Source organism: Pelodiscus sinensis, chromosome 4, assembly GCF_049634645.1.
Source record: "Pelodiscus sinensis isolate JC-2024 chromosome 4, ASM4963464v1, whole genome shotgun sequence".
In the NCBI taxonomy this organism is placed as follows: domain Eukaryota; kingdom Metazoa; phylum Chordata; order Testudines; family Trionychidae; genus Pelodiscus; species Pelodiscus sinensis.
The window spans coordinates 132,874,016-132,886,263 of NC_134714.1; the positions used below are offsets into that span (position 1 = coordinate 132,874,016).

At 44.4% G+C, this 12,248-nt stretch overlaps 1 protein-coding gene across 1 annotated transcript; it reads left to right on the forward strand.

Moving 5' to 3' along the window:
* The first annotated feature begins 8,215 nt into the window (after positions 1-8,215).
* Positions 8,216-9,553, forward strand: LOC102448862 (olfactory receptor 8U9-like). The gene has a single exon (XM_014580298.3). The coding sequence runs from the start codon at positions 8,216-8,218 to the stop codon at positions 9,152-9,154; it is 939 nt and encodes a 312-aa protein (XP_014435784.2). The 3' UTR covers positions 9,155-9,553.
* Positions 9,554-12,248: the final 2,695 nt, after the last annotated feature.

Below are 12,248 nucleotides of genomic sequence, written 5' to 3' on the forward strand. Positions count from 1 at the left end.
CTGACAGATCGTCCGGAGCTGCAGGTCCCCCTGTTTGTGTTGTTCCTACTGATTTATGTTGTCACCCTGGTGGGAAATGGGGGGATGGTCTTGTTAATAACAATAGACCCCCGACTCCACATCCCCATGTACTTTTTCCTCTGGGGTTTGTCTTTCTGTGATCTCTGCTATTCATCTGTAATTGTCCCTAAGATGCTGCAGAATTTCTTAGCCGAGAGGAAAAGCATTTTTCGCACTTCCTGTGCTGTACAAATGTATCTCAGTGGCTTATTTTCGAATGGTCAGTGTCTTTTGCTAGTTGTGATGGCCTATGACCGTTATGTGGCCATCTGTAACCCTCTGCTTTATACTGTCACGATGTCCAGGCAGCGCTGTGACCAGCTAGTGGCTGGGGTGTGTGCTGTGGGGTTGGTGGATGCAATGATAGTAACGTGTTGTACCTTCCGCCTCTCATTCTGCCGCTCCAACATCATCAGGCATTTCTTCTGTGAAATGGCCCCACTGCTTGCGCTCTCCTGCTCTGACACCCGCATCAGTGACATTGTGCTGTTGGCTTCCACGTGTTACATTCTAATACTCAGTGTTGTGATCATTCTCCTCTCCTATGTCTGCATCATCTCCACCATTCTACGGATCCGCTCTGCCGAGGGTCGGTGCAAAGCCTTCTCCACCTGTGCTTGCCACTTGATCACAGTGGGAATATTCTATTTCACTCTCCTTTTCATGTATTTCCAAACAACCTACAGCTCTTCCACAGACACCGACAAAATTGCCTCTGTGTTTTACTCACTGGTGATCCCCATGTTAAACCCCCTCATCTACAGCCTGAGGAACAGGGAGGTGAAGGACGCCCTGAGGAAAGCCATGAAGAAACTCCTAACTAGTCCCTGAAACTGTTCATCTTTGGGCTGGTTGAATGATGGGGAGTGGAAACAGTTGAATTCAGTTCCCCGCCCAGAGCGATATAATTTCACACAGGCTGTGGTGGTATTGTTTATTATTACATTGTTTTTATATGTATTTCTGTATTTTAACAAGGGATGCTGGTACCTACTGATTTCAGGACTGCCTTTGGTTATTGCCTCTGTGTGCGAATTAAAATAGCTATGTTCCATGGTTTGAAAGAAGGAAGGGAGCTGATTGTATTAGGTGCAAGGAAGGAAAACAAATCTTTTCCTCTTCTTTCTGCTGGTGTTGATTTCATTGGGCAGTTACAAGGGTGACATGTTTGATTTCTGTGGGTGAACCGTCCTGCTATTTTGCAACTCTTTCTGTGCTCCGTGCGGTTCTTGTCACCTGATTTGTGCACAGGCATGAGGAGGAGAAAGGTGATTTCCACCACCCTAGGCTGAATTTTATATGAAGGAACAACAAGCGTAACATTAGCTTGTGGACACACTCTGTGGAGCCTTTCAATATCAGTGTCGTAACTCTCCTATTGCCCTTGCACGGTGAACACATCTCCATATGACATAAGTGGCCTTGACTTCAAGTAGCATGGTATTAGCATAGTCCAGCCATGAAAGAGATCCAGAAGATAGCTGTCACCAGGGCTCTGTTCGGCAACATGGGAGACCAACTGTTCAATTGCTTCTCCCCAACAGACAGAGAGAGGACAGACCCGTGTCTCCCTGTGAACTCATAAATCAGTTACCGGCCCACCTATACCCATTTCACACTTCCAGTCCCCCAGCCCTACCTATCCCACCATCTCTATTCTGACTTGGCAACAGAGCTAAGAGGAAGACCTCACATAAAACCTGCTGAAGTGATATAAATATCGAGCGTCTGAGAGAAGCTTTCCTATGGTTTAATCCACATAGTAGAGAAAATTGACACTTTATCAAAGTACTTTCTGTAGCTTGGCTCCCCGCTCCCAGACATGGGGATCTTAGCATCTGTAAGGAAAATTTTAGATCTCATACGATTCTCCAGTGTTTGCTGATGCTCACAGGAAAGGGAAATAGATTCTGCACTCCTGGGCTCCCTTGTCCTCCTCTGCACCATCAAAAGAAATTGTATTAAAAATGACCATTTGGGTTTGGAAATTTATTTTTACTTCCCATTTTCAATTAGGATATTCTTTGAAGAAGGGAGGAATTATTTGAAAGAAGAAAATCTGCCAGACTGGGCAATATGCAGTTACCTCTCCTCAGTCAAACATTCCAGAGGCAGTGTTTTCAAAAGCAGTCACTCTTTCAGGGTGCCTGGGAATACGTATGAAAATTTGCATCTTAAATTCTTTTTGCCTCCTTTTGCCCACCTCTGAGTGGGTGTAAGCAGACATGCCTGCTTTATAACAGGGTGCATAAATGTCCTTACGTTGTTCCATGTCCTCATCAATGTTACCTCTCTGAGAACTTCACAAACTGGATTGGTCATCACAACCTCTCTCTTAGCTAGCGTAAGGTTTTCTCCATGTCACAGAGCCAGAGTTGGGGCACAGAGAAAAGAAATGTCTTGCTTCAGCATCACAGAAAAGATCTGCAGTTGAGCCAGGATCTAAGCCCCAAATAACACAGAGCTAGGCTAGTTACAAGAAGATCTTTCCATCTCATGGCAATAGAAGAACAGAGGTGTCAAATCGATATGTAAAAGAGGGGAGATCCAGTGGTTTTCAGGCTAGGATTCACAACCTAGAACTGGGTAATGGATTGTCAGGCACTGGTTCTCATTAAGGGAGTGGGGTCAAGTGACCAGTGACCAGTGGCTGTGCTAAGGCAGGCCTATAGAGTAACGTACTGTTGCTTCAGATTAACCATGTATAACTCACAAATGACCAGAGTGTGTCTCTCGTAGTCCTCAGTATTAAGGGAACTGGGTGAATTTGCATTTTGAAGTTACACTGCAAATTCTGTGTAATGCCGTCTGTTTATGACACATTCGAATGGCACACCAAATTTGAGGTTTCTCTTCCTAGTACGGTCTCAGATGTCAGACTCCTTTAACTGACAACCACCGCAAGCAGGTGAATGGGAATAAATTATATACACGTTGCAACAGTGTGTATCCTAATGCGCAACTCTTTTTTTTAATGATGATATAAATTGTCCACAGCATATCTTGTGAGGTATCATTTGAAAGCTCATAATCATCACTGTTCTCTGGGAATATGTATGTGACAAACTCTAAGTACAGTTTTATTTTATTGCATAACGTTTTTGAGTGCGGGCGCTGATAGGGGTTCCCTCAGCATTTGATTTAAGTTATCTTTTCTAGCCCCACTAAAGTGAACCCCAGAGGATCGATCACCAGAACTTCATCTGAAGACTTGGGTTGAGCCGGAAAGCTCATGATACCATCTTCATTTTTGTTACCCTCTAAGTCGCTGAAGGAATATTTGTTGTTTCTTTGGATTTTACAGCTACACACTAACATGGCTACCTCGGTGAAACTTTGAATCCTCCAATAAGTGGTGATGTGACTTCAGATATATCATTACTAGAAGATTTACTAGGCATTGATTAGGTTCTTAGCTCAAATCCTTTTTCTTTTTCTTCATTTAAATCATTGCTCTGGGGTGGGGCTGGGGAGGATGGGTTCAGTGTGCAGGTTGTCCTGTGCAGAGAGATGACACCACCAGGCCTTCTCTCACTGCAGCAGCTTAGGATCATATGAGAAACGCCTCTCCATTGCCCCTTCAGCTCCAGGAGGCACAGTGCAGGAGGGGTGCATGTCCCCCAGATAGGTCAACTCCTTGGGAAACGAGAGGCCACTACTTCCATAGTAGCTGTGGCAGCAGCTGAGAGCTCTGGACCTTTTTGAGTTCCCATGTGGTAAACCAATGCTTTGTTTCCAACACAGGTGTGGGAAATCTGTGTTTGTGCCAGGTACTAAGGTTGCAAGCATGTGATGTAAATGTATCGGTGCATGGTGTTGAGGTAGAAGATTTTTTTAAGGTATATAAATTATACAATGCTTTACATCTTATACATATAGGTACTGACTTGGAAGCTTTGAAAAAGTTATTAATACATAAGAAATTTGCTGAGTATTTGCAACAACTCGATCATGAAGATTTAAGTACATAAATTATAGTACAACACATCATGGGTCACATAAGAAGTGTTACCAAGAAGATAAAGGCAGAGACCAAAGCTTCCCCATGGTGAAAAATGATTTTCACCAACAATCTGGGAGAAATTAGATCTGCTTGGGTAATTTGATTGCACCTTATTGCTGCGTTCTTGCTTATTCAAGGGTTCATGTAAATTTACCTAATTTTATTGACTGGTTGTATATATAGTAAACCTGTGAAAACAAAGAATCAACAAAAGATTAAATCCGTGTTTGATCAGAAAACCCTAGGATGAATGGTTTGTTAGTTTTGTGAAGGAATATATCCTTCAAGGAGGAGAATGTTCAGGGTAAAAATCTTAGGTTTTAATGTTTAAATGTAGGATAGGGCATCCATTTTGAAAAACAAAATGGAAGGTCAGTCCCGAGACACTGGGTCTGACAGGCAAAGGTTTTCCCGCCTTTTTACAGCAGAGAGGTAAACAAATTCCAGTTAGAACCAGAATTACCTCAGAAGATCCTACGGGGTTTCCCTGCAGGGGCAGATTCCACAGGGTCTCTCTCGCAGGGGGATCCTGCTAAGACTGTATAAGAGGCTGGAAGCCGAACAGCTTGGGGCTACCCATCCTAGTGGCAGGTGGTGCAGGGTTTTCCTTTTAGGTCATCTAGGGTGTGTCTAGACCACATTTTCATTTGAAAGAACATATGCAAATTTGGCGGTAATTATAGAAACCTTTTTGAAAGTTCACAAGACAGATACTCAGGACCTCAGATCTCATGGGAGCCTTGAGAGAGGAGCACTGAGGAGAACCCTTGTAGTCTTCCCCGCTGAAGCTGGAAGGTCACTGGCAAGGTTGCTGTCTGTCCGGTGGGGTATGTGGAGTCTTCAGTATGGCTGCTGCTATCTGGTGTCGAGTCTAGGGGTGCATCTAGACTATGTTTTACTTTCGAAAGAAGATATGCAAATATGGCAGTAATTTGCATATCTTCTTCCGACCGCTTTTTCGAAAGAGAGGGTTTTTTTTAAAAGCAAGCAGAAAAAAACTTTTTTTGAAAGAACCTGTAAACCTCAATTTTTGAGGAAGAAGGTTCTTTCGGAAAAAAATGTGGGTTTTTTTTTTCAAAACAACCGCATTTAAACTACTTGCTTTTTAACAAAAAACTCTTTCGAAAAAGCTGTCGGAAGAAGATATGCAAATTACTGCCAAATTTGCATGTCTTCTTTCGAAAGAAAAACGTAGTCTAGATGCATCCCTAGACTCGAGACCAGACAGCTGCAGCCATACTGAAGACTCCACATACACCACCAGACAGACAGCAACCTTGCCAGTGACCTTCCACCTGCGGCAGGGAACACTATGAGGGTTCTCCTCAGTGCTCTTCTCTCAAGGCTCCCTAGGAGCCATGAGATCTGAGGTCCTGAGTGTCCGTCTTGGGAACATTCAAGACGGTTTCTATAAACTTGTCATACTTCCCTTATCCTTTAAACTCAGCCGAAAGCTCTTTTGTTCAGGGAGTGCTGGGGACTGACTACTGTACAGGTAAATTGTTCTTTTGGTTTTGAACAACTTCTGTTTACCCGTTGAATTCCTTATTCTTGTAAATTTTCCCTAAATCCATTTTCCATATGTTCGGTTTACATACAACGAATTGTCCTGTCTGATTCATTAAGGGAAGAGGGAGGCACAACACCAGATGACAGATGCAGGCGGTCACAAAACCGGGCAGAGGGTCCAGTTTTGTGTGGGGGCAGCTTTCTGGCCTTATCTTTCTAAAATCATTCAGCCATCTAAAAAAGGGGCTCCCTTTGCCCTCCCAGTAAGTGGCACTGCAGGGGCTATACATGATATTAATGCCAACAGCAACTTCCAATGGTTTGATAGAGTCTAAATTATAAAGTCATTCCTATAATTCTAACACCTGTTTGAACCTTGGCAACACACCAGAGAGACAGATGGCTTCCAGCTTTGTATGTATCAGGGTCCAGCTTTGGTGGAGCTGACTGTTGGCATGCCACCCTCCCAAGGCAAATCAACATTGTTTGACTTGGCCAACGGGGTTGCACCGTTTGAGCATGTTATTGGTACCTGGCAAGAGCTCTGTCATGGTTCCATCGCAGCAGGCTTTTCAAGGTCAGTTTGATCTGTTTCTATTTGCGATCTTACCCAATTTTCTTTGCAGATCAATTCCCATCCCAGCAACACATTGGGTGCAGTGAATGTGTCAGGTCTGGCAGGATTTGCTTCACCTGACATTGGACTCTTTGTCAGTAGGTTATTGAATTACAAAGGTACTCGTAAGCTTATGTATAAATATACAACTACATGTGATGTGCTTTGCACGTGCTCAGTGCTCTGTGTTGGCAGAGATGTGGGGCACCTCAGTCATCTCCTGCTTCTCCCTAGCTGGTGCATTGTCCATGCGCCAAGTGTGGAAGATGTCGTTCATCAGAATGACCCGTGTTATGTGTTAAGAGCCCTACAGTAGAAGTAGGAACAAATATAAAGTTCCTATCAGAGAGAAGTGTTTGTGGGCATCCTCTTGGGCAGTCTGCATTAAAGTGAATGCCAAAATAGCATTCAGGGTTGGGGTGTTCCTTCTAAAAGTGAAATAAACAGAAAAAAGTCATGTCCCACCTAACATCACCGTGTTCATGGTGATTGCCTCCTCCATAAGCTACTGGAAAGCATGGTAGTCTCTGAAGAGCAGGTGTTCAGGGAGCTCCAGAACTCATGGCTCTGTGAAGAGGACATGGATAGAACTAACCCTGGATAGAACTATTGACTGTGAAATGGCCTGTTTGTCCATTTCATTCCAAACCTGTGGCTAAGGCTGCCTGGAAATTTTTCATGAAAAGATTTCTTTTATTGGAAAGTCAGACCTTTATTTTAATTGGTTTTTCAAGGAATTCTTTGCCATCCAAAAACCAAGTTATCCTTCTCACCAAAATGTGGCGGTGGGACACTAATGATGTCCCGGGATAGTTCTGCAGGACGACAGACCCTCCTGCGTCAGAAGAGATGGAGTCCAGCCTGGGAGTCAGGCCCATCGCAGAGAAGGGGGCGGGGACGTGATACCTGGGGCATCCCTGTGTCTCTGTTTCTGAGCTGGAATATTAACTTCTCAGACAAAAGATTTTGGTCTCACCAAACACACCCTTTCTGGGTCAGCTCTACACAGGACCCAGCTTGCAATGACAAGATCAGAATGAAATATCCCTCAGGCTTGGACACTGCAACTCTGATAGAAATTGCATAATAATGGACATGGGGGGAAAGAGAGAACCAAATTAATCCCCTGGGTATCAGCTGAGTGGCTCAGATTCCCTTTGCTCGTTAATTAGCTGTTGTGCCTCTCTGGGCTCAGGTATTCCCAGGGGCTTCAGGGATCCTGTCCCATAGATCACAGATCTCAGTATAAAACCTCCCAATTGCACCAAAGTGTCGGTTTCTGTCGATGGAGAAACACTGCCACATCTCTCTCTGCTGTCCACAGGTACGTGCTGTTGTCCTGTGTCAGTCACACCCATAGGGACACCGTGATTAGTAGGCACTGAATTGGAGTCCTCCAGCACTAAAAGCCTCAGTCCCAGCTCCTACCCACTGAGCTAAAGGAACGAGACCTTTGGACAAAAACAATTGACTATTAGGTACTCGCAGAAGCCAACGCCTCCCTTTGTGTCTCAGGGGTTTCATAGAGACTAATGTAAATGCTGCTATCAGACGCCAAAGAGCTTAATTATCACAGTGAGCAAGTTTCACCCCAAAGTAACATGCAGAGCTGCAGAGCTTCCCTTGTCAGTACACGTTAGAGAGATTGACACTCGTTTACGCTCTCCCCTTCTTCAGCTAAACAATAATCTCCTCACACCGAGATGGTTAAACCCTGATTCTCCCACTGCAGAGTCAAAGGTCCCTGTGTGCTGTTTGGATCACTGATCAGGAGAGTTTGTGAGTGTGGGAGATGATTAACTTCCATGTCCCTGTATGTGTGCAGTGTGTGATGTTGATCAAACAAGTGGAATGACCAGCTGTGAACATTCGGATCTGTGGACTGAGTCCTACCTTGGGGTAGGGCTACCTGTTATGAAACTGAGCTCCAGTTCTCTTAACTTAACTTCATTACAGTGAAAGACAGATTCTCCAAACTAATCCCCCTTCCCACAACTCTGGAACAGCCTGATCGCGGCTCAGAGAAGATGGAAGAGGGAAATCACTCGGAGGTGACTGAGTTCATTCTCTCAGGACTGACAGATCGTCCAGAGCTGCAGGTCCCCCTGTTTGTGTTGTTCCTACTGATTTATGTTGTCACCCTGGTGGGAAATGGGGGGATGGTCTTGTTAATCACAATAGACCCCCGACTCCACATCCCCATGTACTTTTTCCTCCGGGGTTTGTCTTTCTGTGATCTCTGCTATTCATCTGTAATTGTCCCTAAGATGCTGCAGAATTTCTTAGCCGAGAGGAAAAGCATTTTTCGCACTGCCTGTGCTGTGCAAATGTATCTCAGTGGCGTATTTTCAGATGGTCAGTGTCTTTTGCTAGTTGTGATGGCGTATGACCGTTATGTGGCCATCTGTAACCCGCTGCTTTATACGGTCACTATGTCCCGGCAGCGCTGTGACCAGCTAGTGGCTGGTGTGTGCGCTGTGGGGTTGGTGGATCAAATGATTACAACGTGTTGTACCTTCCGCCTCTCATTCTGTCGCTCCAACATCATCAGGCATTTCTATTGTGAAATTCCCCCACTGCTTGCGCTCTCCTGCTCTGACACCCGCATCAGTGACATTGTGCTGTTGGCTTCCACGTGTTACATTCTAATACTCAGTGTTGTGATCATTCTCCTCTCCTATGTCTGCATCATCTCCACCATCCTGCGGATCCGCTCTGCCGAGGGCCGGTACAAAGCCTTCTCCACCTGTGCTTGTCACTTGATCACAGTGGGAATATTCTATTTCACTCTTCTTTTCATGTATTTCCAACCAACCTACAGCTCTTCCACAGACACCGACAAAACTGCCTCCGTGTTTTACTCGCTGGTGATCCCCATGTTAAACCCCCTCATCTACAGCCTGAGGAACAGGGAGGTGAAGGACTCCCTGATGAAAGCCATGAATAAACTCCTAACCAGTTCCTGAAATTGTTCATCTCTGTGCTGGTTGAATGATGGGGTGTGGAAACAGTTGTATTCAGTTCCCAGCCCAGAGCGATATAATTTCACACAGCCTGTGTTGCTATTGTTTTAAAGAAGGAATGGAACTGATTGTATTAGGTGCAAGGAAGGACAACTAATCTTTCCCTCTTCTTTCTGCTGGTGTTGATTTCATTGGGCAGTTCCAAAGGTGACATGTTTATTTTCTGTGGGTGAACTGAAGGGAATTACACACCGTCCTGCTATTCTGCAGCTCTTTCTGTGCTCCGTGCGGTTCTTGTCACCTGACTTGTGCCCGGCCATGAGGAGGGGAAAGGTGATTTCCACCACCCTAAGCTGAATTTTATATGAAGGTAACCACAAAACAAGGAACAACAAGTATAACATTAGCGAGAGAGAGCACAGTGTGTGCCTCCTCTGTAACAGTCTGCACTGAACAGAATGCAGAAAAGCATGAAAAGTGGAAATTTTCTCTACTATGTGGATTAAACTAATGTTATATCATGAAGGAATTTGTTGTTTCTTTGGATTTTTCAGCTACCAATTAACACACCTAACTCTGTGAAACTATGAATCTTCCAGGAGTGGAGCTGTGGCCTCAGTATAATATTAGTAGAAGATTTACTCAGCATTGCTTAGGTCCTTAGCTCAATTTCTTTTAGTTTTTCTTCATTTAAATCATTGCTCTGGGGTGGGGCTGGGGAGGATGGGTTGAGTGTGCATGTTGTCCTGAGCAGAAAGAGGACAACACCAGACCTTCTCTCACTGCAGCAGCTTAGGGTCAGGTGAGAAACGCCTCTCCATGGCCTCTGCAGCTCCAGAGGGTACAGTTGGGAGGGGTGCATGTCCACCAGCTGGGTCAGATCCAGGGTGTGACTATCACCTCCCCACTCTTTCTTAAGGTGCCTCCGGGTGAGAGGATCAGGGTTGGAGCAGTCACAGACAGGGGGAGGCTGCATTCCCAGCCAGCCCCTTTCACCTGCCTATCTCTTTTCTGCATGGTTTCTGAGAAGCAGTCCCATTCTAGGTACATCCCATTATCCTGTCACAACCAAACCCTGACCTTGCTCTAAGTTACGGTAAGAGGAAACTGTGTACTGAATATTCTGGCCCTAGCACTTGCTGTTTAGGAGAAGTTCTTACATGACCAGATGGGTGGACAAAGCCACTCACATATGGAACAGGTGACATGAGGTGGAGGTACTCAGCAGTAACAACAGAATTCTCAGCCCCTGGGCAAGGTGCAGGGTACTGACTCTGTACTCCAAAAAGGAGTGGAGACTTGGGTAAAGAGGGCGTGGCCTTGGAAGAAGGGGCGGAGCCTTGGGAAACGAGAGGCCACTACTTCCGTAGTAGCAGTGGCAGCAGCTGAGAGCTCTGGGCCTTTTTGAGTTCCCATGTGGTAAACCAATCCTATGTTTCCAACACAGGTGTGGGGAATCTGTGTTTGTGCCAGGTACTAAGGTTGCAAGCATGTGATGTAAATGTATGGGTGCATGGTGTTGAGGTAGAAGATTTTTTTAAGGTATATAAATGATACAATGCTTTACATCCTATACATATAGGTACTGACTTGGAGGCTTTGAAAAAGTTATTAATACATAAGAAATTTGCTGAGTATTTGCAACAACTCGAGCATGAAGGTTTAAGTACATTAATTATAGTACAACATCTCATGGGTCACATAAAAAGTGTTACCAAGAAGATAAAGGCAGAGACCAAAGCTTCCCCGTGGTGAAAAATGATTTTCACCAACAATCTGGGAGAAGTTAGATCTGCTTGGGTAATTTTATTGCACCCTATTGCTGCATCATTGCTTATTCAAGGGTCCATCTTAATTTACCTAATTGTATTAACTGGTTGTATATATTGTAAACCTGTGAAAACAAAGAATCAACAAAAGGTTAAATCCGTGTTTGATCAGAAAACCCTAGGATGAATGGTTAGTTAGTTTTGTGAAGGAATATATCCTTCAAGGAGGAGATTGTTCAGGGTAAAAATCCTAGGTTGTAATGTTTAAATGTAGGATAGGGCAGCCATTTTGAAAAAAAAATGGAAGGTCAGTCCCGAGACACTGGATCTTACAGGCAAAGGTTTTCCCGCCTTTTTACAGCAGAGAGGTAAACAAGTTCCAGTTAGAACCAGAATTACCTCAGAAGATCCAACGGGGTTTCCCTGCAGGGGCAGATTCCACAGGGTTTCCCTCGCAGGGGTATCCTGCTAAGACTGTATAAGAGGCTGGAAGCCGAACAGCTTGGGGCTACCCATCCTAGTGGCAGGTTGTGCAGGGTTTTCCTTTCAGATCATGTAGGGTGTGTCTAGACCACATTTTTCATTTGAAGGAACACGTGCAAATTTGGCGGTAATTTCCATATCTTCCTCCGACCGCTTTTTCGAAAGAGGGTTTTTTTTTCAAAAAAGGAAGCAGTTTAAACGTGGTTCTTTCAGAAAAAAAATCTTGATTTGAAAGAACCTGTAAACCTCACTTTTTGAGGAAGAAGGTTATTTCGAAAGAAAGGGGGGGTTTCGAAAGAACCGCATCTGAACTACTTGATTTTTTGAAAAAGAACTCTTTCAAAAAAGCGATAAGAAGAAGATATGCAAATTACTGCCAAATTTGCATTTCTTCTTTCGAAAGAAAAAAGTATTCTAGATGCACCCCTAGAGTATACACCAGACAGATGCAGCCATATTGAAGACTCCACATACACCACCAGACAGAGAGTAACCTTGCCAGTGACCTTCCAGCTGCAGCAGCGAAGACTACGAGGGTTCTCCTCAGTGTTCCTCTCTCAAGGCTCCCTAGGAGCCATGAGACCTGTGATCCTGAGTATCTGTCTTGGGAACTTTCAAAAAGGTTTCCGTAAACTTGTCATACTTACCTTATCCTTTAAACTCAGCCAAAAGCTCTTTTGTTCAGTGGGTTCTGGGGACTGACTACTGTACAGGGTAAATTGATCTTTTGGTTTTGAACAACTTCTGCTTACCCATTGAATTCCCTATTTTTATACATTAGCCCTAAATCAATTTTCCATATGTTCGGTTTACATACAACGAATTGTCCTGTCTGATTCATTAAG

Excerpts from the sequence above, each read along its gene's own strand:
- LOC102448862 (XM_014580298.3), top strand. The coding sequence starts at position 8,216 with ATGGAAGAGGGAAATCACTCGGAGGTGACTGAGTTCATTCTCTCAGGA.